Source organism: Puma concolor, chromosome C1 (genome assembly GCF_028749965.1).
Source record: "Puma concolor isolate L17-30 chromosome C1, mPumCon1.1.hap2, whole genome shotgun sequence".
Classification (NCBI taxonomy): domain Eukaryota; kingdom Metazoa; phylum Chordata; class Mammalia; order Carnivora; family Felidae; genus Puma; species Puma concolor.
This window is the reverse complement of record NC_141674.1, coordinates 1,995,453-2,011,826: the sequence shown is the minus strand read 5'-3', so window position 1 is coordinate 2,011,826 and position 16,374 is coordinate 1,995,453. Positions and strand designations below refer to the sequence as shown.

The 16,374-nt window shown below is 67.0% G+C and overlaps 1 protein-coding gene across 5 annotated transcripts in view; it reads left to right on the top strand.

Annotated features, from left to right (window-relative positions):
- The window catches only part of MEGF6 (multiple EGF like domains 6), an 86,404-nt gene that overhangs the window by 53,785 nt on the left and 16,245 nt on the right, over nucleotides 1-16,374 (top strand). For all 5 annotated transcript variants that reach the window (XM_086715460.1, XM_086715458.1, XM_086715457.1 and 2 more), the window contains 9 exons: nucleotides 4,521-4,643; nucleotides 11,287-11,412; nucleotides 12,730-12,852; nucleotides 13,793-13,915; nucleotides 14,051-14,188; nucleotides 14,595-14,714; nucleotides 15,036-15,158; nucleotides 15,636-15,812; nucleotides 15,986-16,117. In XM_086715460.1, the coding sequence (XP_086571586.1) occupies nucleotides 4,521-4,643; nucleotides 11,287-11,412; nucleotides 12,730-12,852; nucleotides 13,793-13,915; nucleotides 14,051-14,188; nucleotides 14,595-14,714; nucleotides 15,036-15,158; nucleotides 15,636-15,812; nucleotides 15,986-16,117 (1,185 nt within the window). The remainder of the gene's footprint in view (nucleotides 1-4,520; nucleotides 4,644-11,286; nucleotides 11,413-12,729; nucleotides 12,853-13,792; nucleotides 13,916-14,050; nucleotides 14,189-14,594; nucleotides 14,715-15,035; nucleotides 15,159-15,635; nucleotides 15,813-15,985; nucleotides 16,118-16,374) is intronic.

Here is a 16,374-nt window from a genome sequence, read left to right as displayed (position 1 = left end):
TGCTGTCACTGAAGCAGCGTGGCACTAAGTGCCGTGAGGTTGTGTAGCATCCCGAGGCCTGGGGCTGTGTGGGGCTGGGCTTCGGGGAACCCCCCACCCCCTACCCCAGGCCTGCCTGGACTTGCAGAGAGGAAAGGATCCCGGCCTGTGGTTGACAGGACGCCACCTGCGGGCCTGAGGACCCTCTGGCGTGTTTGGGAGGAAAGCAGGACTCTGAACTTGGTAACCATCGGAGCCGAGCTTCCAGGCAGCATCTGGAGGGAGCAGGGCTTCAGAAGGGGCTTCTCTGGGTGGTTTCTGCAGGGGCAGCTTGTTTGGCCCTGGCCTGAGCTCCGGGCTTGGGAGCTGCTGTGACTTGATGGGCTCCCGGCCGCGTCGTGATGGGCGTCCCCAGGCACCGCCGGGGAGCCAGCCCCGTCTCAGCCCGGTGATGTGTCACCAGGCTGCTCATGTCTCCAGCCACACGTGTCAGCTGAGGGCAGCACGGCACCTGTGGGCGATGCTGGAGGCCCCAGGCCCGGCTATTCCTTCCCGTAGCCCGGCTCTGGACCTGCCCGCTCCTGGGCTCCCGGCTCCTCCCACGCAGGTGTGAGCTGCCCCAGACGAGTGTCAGCTGGGCCTCGGGCTGCAGAGGGCAGGGGGTCTGCACCCAGAGGCACCTTTCGTCCCCTGTCTCCACTGGGTCAGCATGGGAGGTGCGGTGCCTTTGTGCTCTCTTTCGGCCTGGGGGAGGACCCAGGCCCCCTTCTGTGCCACCTGGAGAGTGATGTTCCCTTGGTGGTTCCAAGGCCTTTTGTGTCAATGCTCAGTTGGGGCCCTGCTGCTTGGGGTGCTTCAGGGCACTGATTCCACGGCGGGAATCACTACGTGTAGGCCACTTGGCCCGAGAGGGCAGGCCTGCAGGATGGGGCCCAGGGGAGCACAGCCAGCCCCTGGGGAGCACCGGGGATCTTACTGTGGGAGTCAGGAGGCCGGGCTGGCCTGAGTGGACATTTGGAAACCTGGATTTCCAGCATGGGTGGTCTGAGCCTCCCCACCCCACAGTTCCAGAAAAGACCATAGAGGGAATCTTTACATGTGCCCCATGTTTAACTCCTGCGGCTGCTGCAACAAATCACCCCAATCTGAGTGGCTTAAAACCGTACGGGTCTATTACCTTACGGTTCCAGAGGTCAGAAGTCTGAAATGAGCTAAAGTCCAGGAATTGACAGGCCCGGTTCCTTCTGAGGCTCCAAGGAGAACCTGCTTCCTTGTCCTCCCAGCCTTGACGGTAGCCCCGCCTCCGTCGACACAGCCAGGGGCCGGGTGTCTTCCCATCTCTTTCTCTCTGACCCTCTTGCCCCTTCCTTTAAGGGCCACGTCATGACACAGGACCCCCCTGGATACTCCAGGATCATTGGTCACCTCGCTGTCCTCAACTTAAGCCCACTTGCAAAGTCGCTTTTGCTGGGCCAGGCTCCAGGGATTAGGATGTGGACCTCTGGAGGGCTGACCACACTCTCCTTAAAGACCACTGAGCTGTGGCTCTCAGGGCACAGCCATGGCCAGGGCCACGGTCACGGAGTCCGAAGCTCCCGGTGGTTGGAGCGGGCTGAGGACGGCTCTGCTCTGCCCCCACGTGGTCACCTCAGGAGTGGGGCAGGCGGGTTTAGGTAATTTGATCCTGCTTGTGTCCTGGTTATGTCTCTGTGAAGGGGCCCCAGCTGGAGGGCATGTGGCCAAACGCCCCCCACCCTTAAACAGGCTTCCCTTGCCCAGAGAGCTGAAGGGGGAGGCTTCAGATCCTTCGGCCTTGAACTGCCCGCTGTGTCCAGATACCCACCCGGGCTGACGGCACAAGTGGTGCCCGAAGTGGTGGCTGAGCATCACTGCACCTGCCGGGCCCCCGCTCACAGATCTTTCCCCCCTTCCCCCCCCCCCCACCAGTGGCAGGTTGCAGATCACCAGGCAGTGTGGCTCCAGGGGCCAGGGAGAGCTTGGGGCTGTGGTCAGCGTGCCAGCCCCTCCCGAGGGGGGCGCCCTGGGAGACGGCTTGGCGGATGTGGGCCTGTGCGTCTTAGCGAAGAGCAGGATTTCTGTCCCCTGGGGTGGAGTCTGAGTGTTCCTGTGCGGGCAGCAGGGGGGCCAGAACAGTGGTCACGTGGGCAGGGGGTGTGAGCTGGGGAGGGGGGGCCCCGACTGGAGGGGCCCTGCTGGCTGACGGCTGCCTCCTGCCCCTGCGTCCCCCCACGTGGCTCTTCCCAGACTGCCCATCTGGTGTCCTTGTGGCCCACAGGGCTGCTGAGCGGGCCCGAGAGGCTGACGTTGACCAGGGCTCCCTGCGTATCCGACCTGCCCGGGAGCTGCTGGAAGGTGCAGTCCTCAGGGTGGGCTCAGCGCCCCCAGCCAGGTGTCCGAGCGGCTCAGGGGCGTGGTGCCATCCGAGCCTGCCTGTCCCCAGGGTCTGGACTGAGTGAGCATGGAGACAGAGCTGCCGGCCGAGAGCAGGTTTCCAGAAACCAGCGTCCCTGCCTGCCTGCTCACCCAGCACCTGCCTCCGCGGCCACGTCACGGGGTCAGCCTGCCGGAATGACACCTGCCTGCCTGGCAAGGCCGCTCAGGACACCGAGGCCACCGTCCACCCAGCCCTCAACACACACGTGGTGCACCTACCTCAAAGCTTCACTGAGTGCCAACTGTGTGCCCGGGGCTGTGCCCCCTGGAGGCACTTACCTTTCAGGGACTCTCTCAAAGACAGGGATCTGCTCTCAGAAGGGCGGGCGGGGTCTCCAGGGTCTCCTCTCTGAGCCCCCTTGGGTGGGTGCTGTCCGCCTGCCCTGCCCGATGGCTGTGGGTCTATCCTCCTATCCCCTCCCCGCCCAGCCAGCTCTCCCTCAGCTGTGCCCTGGGTCCCTCTGTCCCCCACCCTCTTTGGGGGCTCTGCTCTGCCCTCCAGCTTCCCATGAATCACCCTGGTTCCGTTCTGAGAGGACTCCCAGAGAGCCTCTCTTGCTCCTCTGTCTTCTGTCTTAGGCAGCCTCAGGGCTTGGCAGGGCCCCGGGGGTGTCCCCAGAGTAGACGCAGCTTGTGTGTGGAGCAGAGGCCCTGGCTCTGTGTCGTTTCTGGAGTGCCGGCCGGGCACATTCTGAGCATGGACCGGTGGTGGGGTTTGCATAACCTGGTGGGCAGGCTCTGGGGTGGCCGGGAGGAGCCTGGCCCCCATGTGTTGCCTTCGGCGCCCTTCAGCAGTGGGCTCACGTGGCTGGCATTTTAGGGTCGGAGCACCGAAGGTGGGCATTTTCACGGGAACTGGAGGGTGCAGTCGTGGCTTGTACGTGCTTGAGTGAAGCGTCTGTGTGTCTCTCCTGGCTTCTGTGGTTAGGGGAGCTGGCTGCTCAGCTGGTGAGGCTGCGTCTGAAAAGTGCGGACTGGCCCGTGGCCCAGGCGTGGGCTCCCGTCCCCATGCCCGGCACGCTGGGGATGCTCCGTGTCTGCAGCGGCTTCCCGCCTCGGTCTCCGTGTCTCCCGGGCAGTTGCGTCCTTCCTGGCCCTAGCCTCGCACGCAGGTGTCCCGGGCAGCCTGTTCTGACGCCCTCAGTCGCTGCCCAGCCTCCCTTCGAGCTCAGCTTGGTGGACAGAAGCCTGGAGGGAGGGATGAGAGGCGAGGGCAGCCCCAATCTTCTCCACACCTTTGCATTCCTGCAGAAGGAGGTGGGACCCTCCTGGGGTGCATGGGCACAGGTGTCCTGCCCTGGTGGTCGGTGGTCTCAGATGGGAGGTGTTCTCCCAGAAGCGGAGTGCCAGGGACCTCCACTGGGTCCTGTGCTGGGGTTGTTGCTGCTGGTCTCCTGTCCCCCTGGCATTGGGAGCCCCCCGGGGACCCCAGACAGGTCCCGCACTCGTTTCCTGGGAACAAAACGGACACAACAGTAGACGTTGGTTCTCTCGCTGTTCCTGGAGGCTGGGAGTCCAGCATCAAGGTCACGGCAGGGCCACGCTCCTTCTGAGACCTCCTGTCCTTGACGTGTCCCCCAGCCTCTCGTGGCTCCCGTTGTCCCTCGGCTTGTGGCCACCTCACTCTGACCTCTGCTTCCCCGTGTGTCTCTTGTCAGGACCCCAGTCGCAGGATCTAGGGCCCCCCTCACCCAGTGCGGTCTTGCCTGGATCTTTACTTGCGTTTGCATTTTCTTTGCGGATAAGGTCACATTCTGAGGCTCCGGATGGATGTGAATTTGGGGGGGGCATCTAGTCCCTCTACCCCCTGCCCTCCCTTGGGCTTTTTGTCCCCCAAAGCCTGGGCAAGGGCACCTCACGAGTTACCGGTTTTTTCCTTTGGGGCCCATGGGCCCCAGAGGAGCGGCGGGCGCTGGCTGGCACCGTCCCGGGTATTTCTGGATTTGGACTTGGGAAGCGCACTCCACTCCCCCACCGCTCCCCCTGCCCCGCCCAGTCCCCTCTGCAGCCACCGAGTCTCCTCAGTGAGGGGCCCCGACCCCAGGTGGCTGCTGGCTGTTAACCCTTGGCCTCGTGTCCCTGCGCAGATGTGGATGAGTGCCAGGTGCACAATGGCGGCTGCCAGCACAGCTGTGTGAACACGCCAGGCTCCTACGTCTGTGAGTGCAAGCCCGGATTCCGGCTCCACGCGGACGGCAGGACCTGTTTGGGTAAGCGCCCTGCGGCTCCGGGAGCGGCCGGCCCACCCACTTGCTGGGCGCGCCCGCCAGGACAGGGGCTGGGGTCCCTGTACTCAGGGACTGAGAGACCCTCTGGGGTCTGTGTGTGCTCAGTGGCAGCTCTTAGGGCGTCTCCGTCCTGCTGAGTGTGCAGCTCCTGGGGGAGGGAAAGGCGGAGTCCCAAGGACCTGGCTCCCCCTGCTGAGGCTGGGCCCTGGGACGCTGAAGCCGCGTTCCCGGGGCGCCTCTGGGCACCTGGGGAGGAGCCCCTGGGCCCCGATACTGTGGAGCGCCCTCTCTGCAGAAGCCGCAGTGATGGGGACCAACCTCGGGGGCGATTTGGGTGCTTGCTGGGTGTCAGGGGAGGCCTGGTGAGGGCAGGGGCGGTGTGAGACCGCTCTGGGGCCGGTGGGCTGGGGTTCCCGGGCCCAGGTCCCCCCCATCCCCCCCCCCCCCGGCCCCAGCCTTAGGGAGCGTAGGGGGTTGGGCCGTGGCGGGGTTGGGGGGAGGGGTAGCCAAAAGCCGGGTCCTGACCCTCATTTCCTCAGCACGTTCTTTTCCTGTGGGGAGTAGGCTTGATGGAGTGCCTGGCCGTGGCCTGCTGTCCCTGCGAGCGTGGAGGGCTACTGGGGGGAGGGGACAGAGCCAGGCTCCCGCTAAGGTGGAGGCTGGAGTGGCCGGAGGCGGGTCTGGGGTCGGGTGGCCAGCGCTCACTCCCCACCCTCCTGTGCCCCTCTCCTGGCTGGCTCTGGACACAGGGGCCGAGGGCACAGGGCTGCTGTGTCTGGGAGGCCACGGGATGGTCGTTCTCGGCGGGGGCTGGGGGCCGGACACCCCTTCTCTCACCCCGGAGACCCAGATCGGGCCCGGCAGGCTCCCAGCGGCCCCATCCCCGCCTGCCTTACTGCTATGTGGCAGGGCGGCCTGCCAGCCCCGGGGGGGCCCTCCCAGCACTCAGGGTACATACTCACATGTCCGGGCGCTGCTCCGTGAAGCTTCTCTGGGTCGGGAAGTGGAAACAGATGTGGGAAGTGTTGTAATGTGCTTCCAGACAAATCTGACTAGGGTGCAGTCTCCAGCTGCTGCCCGCCCCCCCGGCGCTAGGGTTAGGGGGCTTCTGGGAGTCTGCTGGTTCACCCTGGCCCCCCGACGTCTCTCCTCACCCTTCCTCCGGGCCGGGTTCTCCCTGGAGAAGGGTGTCCTGGGGGTTGGTCCGGGGTGGGCCAGGCCTGGTGGGTGCCCACTGCCCCCTCCCTGTCGCGGGCTCCCCTGCAAGGGGCCTGGGGCTGGGACCCACCTCCCCAGTCTCTCTAGTCCCCCCCGTGTGTGCTGATCGTGGCCTTCAGTGAGGTGCTGGGTGGTGGTGATGCGTGGGCAGCGTGCAAAGGGAGGGGGGCCTTCACAGCTGTGGAGGGACAGGCTGTGGCCTTGAGACTGGCCTCAGGCTGTTGGCTGTGGGAAGTTCAGGTGGGGCGCCCCTCAGCCTTGCCCTGGCCCCCAGCCCACCCCCTCGCTGCGCTGGAGCTGTTCCCAGGAGCCTTTCCTAGGAGTCGCCTCTGCTCCAGGCCCCAGAAGTCTTGATTTGTGACATTTGCTTATTTAAAGGTCCTCTCGGGTCTGATGCCGGGCTCCTGGGCGTGGTCTGCACAGCCCGACCTGAGGCTGCTGGGACCTCTCGGCCCCTGCCCGGCTGCCCCTCACGCTGCCCACCAGGCGGGGCCGGTGCGCTCCGTACCCAGGTGGCGGCCAGCCCTCTCCCTGTCGGTGCCGCCCCCTGGGCGCTCCCCGTAGCCGGAGTGGCTCCTTTCTTAGAGGGCATGCGGCCTCTCGCACTTTCTTTCTTTGGACTGGAATCGCCAGCGGGAAATGCGCGCACTGTGCCCCGCTTACCTGCACACACCTGGCTGTTTTGGGTGAATTCTGGGACCTGGTGGATCCCAATGGATACCTCGGAGTCTGGGAGCTGACAGGTTGACAGGCCGGTCCCCACGTCCCCCACGGTGTCTGGGATTGGTGCAGGATTGTCAGACTTGGTCCACTGGGAGCTGCCTTTCCTGGGGAGGCCTGGGCTTTGCTGAGAGACTTCCAGAGTGGACAGGCGTCTCCAGGGGGCTTCTTCACAGGCAGAGCTGGAAGTGTTCGTTCTAGGGGCACCTCTCCCTTCTTGCTACTGTCCCCCTTTTGGTTGCCGAGGGACCTGCCCAGGTGCGGTGGTGGCCTTGGGTGGGTGGGTGGGCAGGCTGGCCAAGCATCTGAGATCGTGGATGGGTGGCTTCCAGGTGGGGCTCGGGTGGAGGGCGCCACTGGACCCTCTGAGGGCTCTGAGTTGGGGGGGGGTGGACTTCTTGCCACTGAGAAGTTGTGGGGCCCTGCCCCCTCTCCTCTGGGGCTCCCGGGGAGGAGCTGGGCCTTGTCTGAGGTTTACAGGGTGCCTTCTGAGCCCAGACCACCCTAGGGCTGTAGCACAGGATTATGGGAAGCATCAGAATAGGACCCGCACCCCCACCCTGTGCAGCTATGGGACGGGCTGCACAGCTGGAGCACAGCTGCTCTGGAACCCCTCTCCTGGGCCCTGCTGGGATCCTCTGCTGGGGGAGGGGTGCTGGGAGCTCTCCTGGGACTTTGCAGGCTGGCAGGAGAAAGCCCCAGGCACCCCCTCCCATCCAGCAGTTGGGAGTAAGAGTTCTAGAGATGCTGGGGGGTTGGGGGGAAGGCGGGTAGAGAAGACGCCCACAGGGAAATGGCCATCTTTCCTGTGTGCTGGCATCTCTTGGGGTGTTCCACGTCACAGGGCCCTGAGGGACGTGGGAAGTCCTCAAGGGAGGCACACTGGGGAGGGGAGCCTTGAGACACACAAGGGGGGCCTTGAAACCCTTGAGGAACTTGCCTCCGAGGCAGGGAGAGGGCAGGAAATCCCTCCCTCTCAGAAGTTCTGACGGAAACAAAACACAGAAAGGTTTCAGTTCTTAAAGATGAGAATTTGCCAGAAGGATTTTGCCAGCAGCCTGAGGCCCCTGAGCACCACCCACTCAGCCTGGCCCCAAGGGAGGCAGCAGTAGCCGGGGTCTTGGGGCCCTCCATCTCTGGGCTGCCCTCCTGGGTGTGTCCCCCGGGCTCTGGGGTGGGAAGAAAGAGCAGGGCAGGGCCCAGTGCTAGTGCACCCTGAGTGTCACCCTCGGGTCACAGAGCAGGCCCCTTGCCTTTTCCAACTTGGGGCAGCAGGGGCTGGGAGTGCCTTGGTCAGGTGATGTGTTCAGGAAGGCCATTCTCGCTTTTCTGTGACATCTTGCCGAGGGCCCAGCTGCTGGGTGGTTTAACACTTGGCGCTGGGAAACCCGCCTCCTCTGTGCGGCTGGGCGCTCTGAGCCAGCAGGACACCTGCCCAGTGGTCCCTTCTGGACCTTGGATGTGGAACTTCCCCTCCTCCCCCGCAGCAAGCGATACAGCACAGGGACCATTTGAGGGACCATGACCTCACTGGCCCAACTAGTACGGGGTCCGTCTGTGTGATACCCGCCCCCCCCCCCCCCCCCCCCCCCGGTCCTCTGCCCTTGGCCTTTTGGACTACTCACCCCCCACCCACACCAGCCCTCGCACTCCCCACCCCCCTTCACCCGTGTCCCAACGCCCTGACCCGGGTTCCTTCCCCTAGGAGTCACACGGGCCCTGTGGTGCCCACGGTGTGGGGGAGGGTCTCCCCAGCCCTGTGTTTCCTGGGGCCTCTGCCGGCCGTGCCCCGTCGTCTCGGGGCCGTCCTTTCCCCACCAGGCCTGGGTCCCTCAGGGAGGGAGCAGCGAGGGCTGCTCAGAGGGGAGGCTCCCTGCCCCCCAGGAGGCCCCGTTGGCAGAATGTGGGGCTGGCGCCAGAGCCACAGGAAGCAGGAAGGTAGAGGGCTCTAGGCTCGTTTCCACACCTCCCTGCAAAGCTCCTTTGCGGCTCCGGGCGTGCTCTCCGGTGCCTCCCAAACCCGAAACAGGCCACCGTTGCAAGAAAGCAGTGTGCCTTCCCGGCCCCGCGGGGCCCCTGGGTCTCAGTGGGGTGGTGGGAAGGGCTTCCCCGCCCCTGAGCCCCCCCAGGAGAGTCCTGGCTTTGGCCGAGCCCAGGGCCCCAGAAGGGCAGCTGCCGGCACTCGGGAGCGACGGGACGGTCACGCTCGAACCCCGGGGGTCGGGAGCGGTGGCCACAGGCCCTGGGCCGACAGGGAAGCAAGGGCGCAAAGACGGGTCGGCGATTGTGGGCGGCGCAGAATGGAGCCTGGGGCCGGGTGGCCTGGGCTGTGCAAACAGCGGCGGATGCACCCCCAGGGGCTGCGGCAGAGCCCGGGTTTACCCCGAGGTGGGCGGCGCGGGGCGGGCAGGCCCTGGCGCCCTGCTCATGGCTGTCCCTCTCCCGCTGGGACTTGGGAGCTGGCCGGTGGGTGTGCCGTCTGTGATGGGGCAGGTCCGGCCCCTGGCACGTGGGTGGTGGCGGCCCCTGCTGGTGGAAGGCGGCAGTGCAGCCCCACCCTGAGATCCTACGGCAGGAGGCGGGGTGCGGGGCCGAAGCCCCCCAGCAGGTACCTCGGTGGGTGTCTTCAGGAGCGGCAGTGCATTTTCTCACAGTTCTGGAGGTGGGCACTTCCTGCTCACGCTGCTGGCCAGCGGGGTCCCGCCTTCCTGGTGGCCTTCTGGCCGTGTCCTGTGGCAGAGGGAGAGAGAGAGAGAATCTCGCGTCTCTTCTTACGGGGGCAACATTTCTGTTGGATCGGGGTCACGCCCTGTGACCTCATGTAACCTTAATTATCTCCATGAAATCTCTGCCTCCAAAGGGAGTCACCCTGGGGGTTAAATTTTAGGGGCACGCGTGTCGATTCGGAGGAACGGAAACATCAATCCCGTCAGGGGCGGCAGGGCCTGCTAACCTCCCGTTTTCTGACCGGTTCTTGGCTCTGCTTCGGGTCTGAGCACCGTCCTGATCTGTGGGGCCGCGCAGGCTGGGGCATGGGTTCCACGGCCGGGTCTCAGTGTGACCTTCACCACCAGCTCTGGGCACCGGCCGTGCCGAAGCGGGCCCGTCCCTGAGCTGCACGGCCCCGTGTCTGAGAAAAATCCGCCTCCTCCAGCTTTCTGGGCCTCCGTGGCACAGGGTGTGCCCGAGGCCGCTGGGCTTGGCTCCCTCGTGCACACAGCTTGGGAGCACCCGGAAACTTAGTACTGTGTGGCCGGGCAGCGGGAGTCAGGTTCCAGAGGCCAGGAGGCCCCGCGGCGAGCCCCAGCTCCCTCTGCCAAGCCCCACCTGCTGGGGATTTGTCCCCTGGCTCACTCGACAGGGGCGCCCAGTGCCAGGTCATCCCCGGACTCGTCCTGGGGGCTCTGCCTGTCGAGGGGTCTCCTTTCCACCCCTGCCACAGCCCCCTGGGCCCTCCTTGTGGCCGTGGTACCGGTCCTGTGGGCCGCCCTGCCCTGGGCTCCAAGACCCTGTCTCTGGGCACCTGTCCCACCTGCCAGGAAGGCCTTCTGGCTCCTGTTACGAGTCCCAAGTAGGGAGAGGGCTGGGAGGTGTGCACACAGAGAGCCCAGGAACCGGGCTGGGTCAGGTCGTGCTCGGAAACCTCTGGGTGGTGCCGGTGGCTCAGTCAGTCATAGTGGCTCAGGTGTGGCAGGCAGGGCCGTGGGGGGTCAGTGAAGAGTAAGGTGGCTGGGTGGGGGAGGGGCTTAAGGGCTGACGGACATCAGACAGCGGCTGCCATGCAGGCCTTGGTCTGGCCCAGGTCCCACATCACTGCCACTCCTCGGTGCATGTGGCAGGCAGGTGCTGCCAGGGGACCGAGCCCTCACTGCCACCCTGGTGTCCTCCCCTAGGCTCACTTCCCTAGTGCTGGTTTGGGCCTGATGGGACCCTGGGCAGGGGCTCCCCAGCCGTATGCCTCACGGGAGGAAGTCGGGTCTCTCACGAGGGCGGTGTTCTGGATTTCTCAAGCACACTGCTCCTGGCAGACAGCGTGGTCCTGGCGTCCTCGGAGCCCTGAGGCCAGGCACCCGGTCTGTGGGGATGCCGTGTCCGCCCCTCCATGCCGCCAGGCCTACCGCTCCCCCTCCCACGGGCGACGAAAAACGGCCCGGGGTGGGCAGGGGCTGCGCGGGTCCGACAGGGGCTGCGGGCCAGGCCTGTGGGCTGTGCTGGCCACCCGGCCCCTGGCCTGACCGACAGGGTAGTGGAAGTGTCTGGGTCTCCACTACCCATAGCCGGCCCACCGCCTCCTCCAGGGAGCCTCCCAGTCTGCTTGGCCTCTGAACCCCGAACACCCGGGCTCTCAGCGGGGCCCAGTGGTTTGCACTGCGGGCTGGATGGCGCTGGGTAGGTCTGCAGTCCCTGTCTGCACCCAGTCCCCAGACAGGCTGGGGATGTGGAGCCAGAAACACACCCGCGTCCCGGGCACCCTGTGTATGGACTGAGGAGCAGAGCCAGGCCCGTGAACACCGCAGGAACAGTGTTGCCCTCTCACAGTCCCTGCTTCCGGAACACAGAGCAGAGGAGGGTCCTGGGGCCTCCCTGGAGGAGGTGGTCACGTGATATCCCTGCTCTGCGCCTGCTCAGGCCCCTCAGCCGGGTCACCCTCCTGGGCTGACCTGGGCTCCTGTCTGTGTGTCCCCAGCCATCAACTCTTGTGCCCTGGGGAATGGCGGCTGCCAGCACGAGTGTGTCCAGCTCACGGTGACCCAGCATCGCTGCCAGTGCCGCCCCGACTTCCAGCTCCAGGAGGACGGGAAACGCTGTGTCCGTGAGTGTGCCGCCAGCCCTCGGGAGAGAGGCTGGACCCCACCGGGGCTCCCATAACCCACAGAGCCACCCGGGGACCCGAAGCCCGAGCCCAGGGCGGGTGCAGGGGCAGATGCTGGGGGGCTGGGGCTGGAAGGGGGCCTCAGCGGAGGCAACGAGGCATCGTCCAGCCCCTGGTGGGCACTGGAGAGGAAGCCCCTCAGGCTGTGCTCTGGGAGCACGGGGGAGGGAGTCCCTTAGGCTGTGCTCTGGGAGCATTGAGGAGGGAGCCCCTAGGCTGTGCTCTGGGAGCACGGGGGAGGGAGCCCCTAGGCTGTGCTCTGGGAGCACTGAGGAGGGAGCCCCTAGGCTGTGCTCTGGGAGCACGGGGGAGGGAGCCCCTAGGCTGTGCTCTGGGAACCCTGTGGAGGAAGCCTCCTAGGCTGTGCTCTGGGAGCACGGGGGAGGGAGTCCCTAGGCTGTGCTCTGGGAGCACAGAGGAGGAAGCTCCTAGGCTGTGCTCTGGGAGCACGGGGGAGGGAGTCCCTAGGCTGTGCTCTGGGAGCACAGAGGAGGAAGCCCCTGGGCTGTGCTCTGGGAGCACTGAAGAAGGGGCCCCCTAGGCTGTGTTCTGGGAGCACTGAGAAGGAAGTCCCTTAGGCTGTGCTCTGGGAGCACGGAGGAGGGAGTCCCTAGGCTGTGCTCTGGGAGCATTGAGGAGGGAGCCCCTAGGCTGTGCTCTGGGAGCATGGAGAGGGAGCCCCCTAGGCTGTGCTCTGGGATCGTGCATCTGTTGGGAGCAGGAAGGCCAGGACGGGGCTCGTGGGGGACGATGGGAAGGGCATCTGTGTGTTGGCCCTGGGCTTTGTGTGGGCAGGTGGGACCCAGGCCCGGGCCCTCGGGTGGAAGAGGTGGACAGGGCGCCACCTGGCATCTCGCCCTGGGGTCTCAGGGCTGCCTGCCACGGGGAGAGGAGCCTCCCTGATGGAGGTGGTGGGGGCAGGCCCGGGGGCCCCAAGATGTGGAAACTGGGGGGGCGGGGCGCTGGGATGGGGCAGGTACTGCGAGAGCACAACCCCCACTTGGCCTCCTGGGTCCCAGGCCAGGAGTGAGGGTGGGTCTGAGAGGCCGAGCAGTGGGGGCACAGCGGCATGGGGTCGCGGGGGGGGCGCAGCTCGGCTCCCACTAGAAGGCTCAGGAGGAGCTGGCCGGCACCCAGTCTTCTCTGGAGTCTTCTCGGGGTGTCTCGGGGGCTCCCGCATCTGTGAGAGGGAGCCCCCCCCACCCCCAGCCTGGTGCCCTGGGGGAGCTCACGAGAGGCCCGGGACTGTCACTGCAGGGAGAAACCCGTGCGCGGACCGGAACGGCGGCTGCGCTCACACGTGCCAGGTGCGCCGGGGGCTTGCCCACTGTGAATGCCACGCGGGCTACCTGCTGGGGGCGGACCGCAGGTCCTGCGAAGGTACGATGCCCCACCCCGGGGTGAGCCAGCCTCTGCACCCCACCTCGCGCGGGGGATGGGCAGGGGCAGGGACACACTGAGCAGAAGCAGGTGGGAGACCTCGGGTTGTGTTCTTAGTCCTTATTTTATTTTTTAAATGTTCTATTTATTGATTCTGGGGGAGAGAGCGGGGGAGGGGCAGAGAGCGAAGGGGGAGAGAGTCCGAGGCAGGCTCCAGGTTCCACGCTGCAGCACAGAGCCGACGCGGGGCTCGGTCCCACAAACCGTGAGCTCCTGACCTGAGCTGAAATCAAGAGTGAGATGTTTAACCGACTGAGCCAGCCAGGCGCCCCTTGTGTTTTTATTTTTTAAATAGTTCCCATATTAGCTAAGTAGTACACGGTCGTCAGGGAAACAGAAGAGAGATCACGAAGAGAAAGGGAGGGAGGTCACCCGAGCCCGGGTGGCGTCTCCGAGGCCGGCTTCTGGATGTCTCCACGGTTTGTTGGGCCGGCGCCCTTGGAATCGTCCCCGGTCCCAGGTCCCAGACGAGGCTGTCCTTCATTCCTGGCTGCAGGGGTGTGTGCTGAGTGGCCTGGGGCGTCCGTTACCCCATCACAGGAGTTTGGGGCGTGCCCCCTCCTCCCCGTGCACACGGCTCTGGGGACGGGTCTGTGCGTGTCCCCCTGTAACCCTCAGGGTGAGTCTGTGAGGCGATGCGGTGTGTCCAGGGCAGGCGGTGAGCTTTTCCCTGGGCGTCCGAGAGACGTGCCCCCCACGGCACCAACACCAGGACCCGGTGTCTCGGGCGTCATCGCCCTGCCGCTCTGCGTGCGGGCGTCTCAGCAGGACATGGGGCTGAGGGGCCCCTTCACCCCAAGGCTCCCCCCCTCCCCCACACACTGGGGGCTGTGCATCCCAGGCCGGCAGCCCAGGGGCCTCCTCGATCTCTCCCATCCAGATGTGGACGAATGTGCCACAGGGCAGGCGCGGTGTGCCCACGGCTGCCTCAACACCCGGGGGTCCTATAAGTGCGTGTGCCACCCCGGCTACGAGCTGGGCGCTGATGGCCGACAGTGCTACCGTGAGTAGACGGTGGGCGGGCATCGGCCTCAGGGGGTGTGGAGGGGCCTGGGGGGGCTGCAGGGGGTCAGGGAGGACCGTGCCAGGCAGGAGCGGGTCACCAGACCCCCGTCCCCGGTGGCGGGTGTCACTGCAGGGATCGAGATGGAGATCGTGAACAGCTGTGAGGCCGGCAACGGGGGCTGCTCCCACGGCTGCAGCCACAGCAGCGCGGGGCCCCTGTGCAGCTGCCCCCGTGGCTACGAGCTGGACCGGGACCAGAAGACGTGCATCGGTGCGCGGGCTCCCCCCACACGCCCCCGGACTGCGCACTGCTGGCTGCCGTGACTCGGCATGCCCCGGTGCCCCCCTCCGTCCTGCTTGCTCTGCCCCGGGCCGGGGGTGGTGGCCGAGGGCGGGCCTGGGAAAGGCGGTACTGGGCCCCCTCGGCCCCCATCCGCTGGGTCACTTGGTTAAGCGCCCCCCTGCCCCCCGTGCCGCCAGGTGGACTCCTCACCCCCACGGCGGCCCCCAGTCTGGCCCCCACAGCCGGCGGGGTGGCCCTGGGGCCGGGGCACGTGTCCCGTGTGTGTGTGTGTGTGTGTGCGCGCGCGTGCCAGGCCGGGGAGGTGCGTGGGTGCGTGTGACCGCGTGCAGGGGTGCGTGCAGGCGGTGCCAGCGGCCCTGTGTGCGCCCTGCAGACGTGGACGACTGTGCGGACTCGCCGTGCTGTCAGCAGGTCTGCAGCAACAGCCCCGGCGGATACGAGTGTGGCTGCTACGCAGGCTACCGGCTCAGCGCCGACGGCTGCGGCTGCGAGGGTGAGCCGGGGGCCGCTGGGGGGTCCGGGCGGGACCGGGGGGACCCCCCAAGGGGGACCCGGGTTTGGCTGCCCTGCCTGCCGCCCCCACCCCCGGCCAGCCGCGTCCCGCTCCCGGGCTGCGCACCCCCGCCTGCTCCTGGCCCGGCCTCCCCCCTGGGCAGGTGTCCGCTGTCCCCCTGACGCTGGAGGTGGGGGGACGGCTGTGGCACAGTCATCCTCCGTCACGCATGCCCCGACCTCAGTCCGGTGGGCGGAGCCGGGGGTGGGCGGACCCCGAGGCCCCCCGGGACAGGCCCAGCAGCCCCGGGTTTGCCCGCAGACGTGGACGAGTGCGCGTCCGGCCGCGGCGGCTGTGAGCACCACTGCACCAACCTGGCCGGCTCCTTCCAGTGCTCCTGTGAGGCCGGCTTCCGGCTGGACGAGGACCGTCGAGGCTGTGCCCGTGAGTCCCTGCCTGTCACCGCAGGGACCCTGCCTTCTAGGCACCTGTCCCTTATGCCCCCATGCGCCCCCGTCCTGGCCAGGTAGAGCCCACCTCAGTCCTGCCTCTGGCTGTGGGACAGGCTGGGGGCAGCGGTGTCGGGGAAGGGGCTGGTCAGACAGGCCTCCTCCAGGGCAGGGGTTTGCCCAGGGGTCCGGGGTGGTCCAGTTCCTGCCCTGCCCCGGTGAGAGAGGGACTGGGGATGGCATCCAAGGGAAGAGACCGCCCCTGACCCCCCTCCCCCTGCCCCCGCACCGCCCCTGCCGCATCTGGTCAGGAGTACAGCTGGGACGTCCCCTTGCCATCGAGCTGAGGCGGGGTGCAGCAGGGGCTATAGGTGGGGCCCCAGGGGGTGGGAGCTGCCTCTGGGCACTGAGGGGCGGGGGAGTCCGGGACGGGAGGGTGGCAGGGGCTAAGGGGCTTTTGTGCCCCCGCCAGCCCTGGAGGTACCCGAGGAGGACCTGGACGGCCAGCTGCCCTTCGTGCGGCCCCTCCCACACGTCGCGGTGCTCCAGGACGAGCTGCCCCACCTCTTCCAAGATGACTACGTGGGGGCCCAGGAGGAGGCAGCAGCGGTGGAGGCCCGGGGCGAGCACACGCTGCTGGAGAAGTTCGGTGCGGGCGGGCCCAGCCGTGGGGGCTCTGCTGTCGGGGACGGCGGCCCAGCCGCCAGCCGCCACCCGCCCTGGGGTCTCGTTTGCACAGTGTGGTCGGGGGGGTGGGGGGGGCGGTGCTGAGCCTGGCCGGACCACGTGGGCCCTGACCTCTCTCTGCCCGTCTGCCCCCAGTGTGCCTGGACGCCTCCTTCGGCCAGGACTGCAGTCTCACCTGTGATGACTGCAGGAACGGGGCCACCTGCCTCCCGGGCCTGGACGGCTGTGACTGCCCTGAGGGCTGGACCGGGCTCATCTGCAATGAGAGTGAGGCCTCGGGGGCGGGGTCCTGCGGGCAGCCACCCTGGGCGGGGGGAGGGGGGTTGGTTCCCGGGGCCTACCTCTTGCCGCGTTCCCTCCAGGTGCAGCGTCCAGCCAGGCGCTGCTCTAGGTGCTGGGGGGCCTCGGGGACTGGCAGGGGCAAGCGGGGCGGCAGCCCAGGCGGCAGGGGGTCTGACGGGGTGCCGCCGGTGGGCGGGACCAGCCACGACCCAGGCCGCACAGCGAGTTGGTACTGGAAGTGC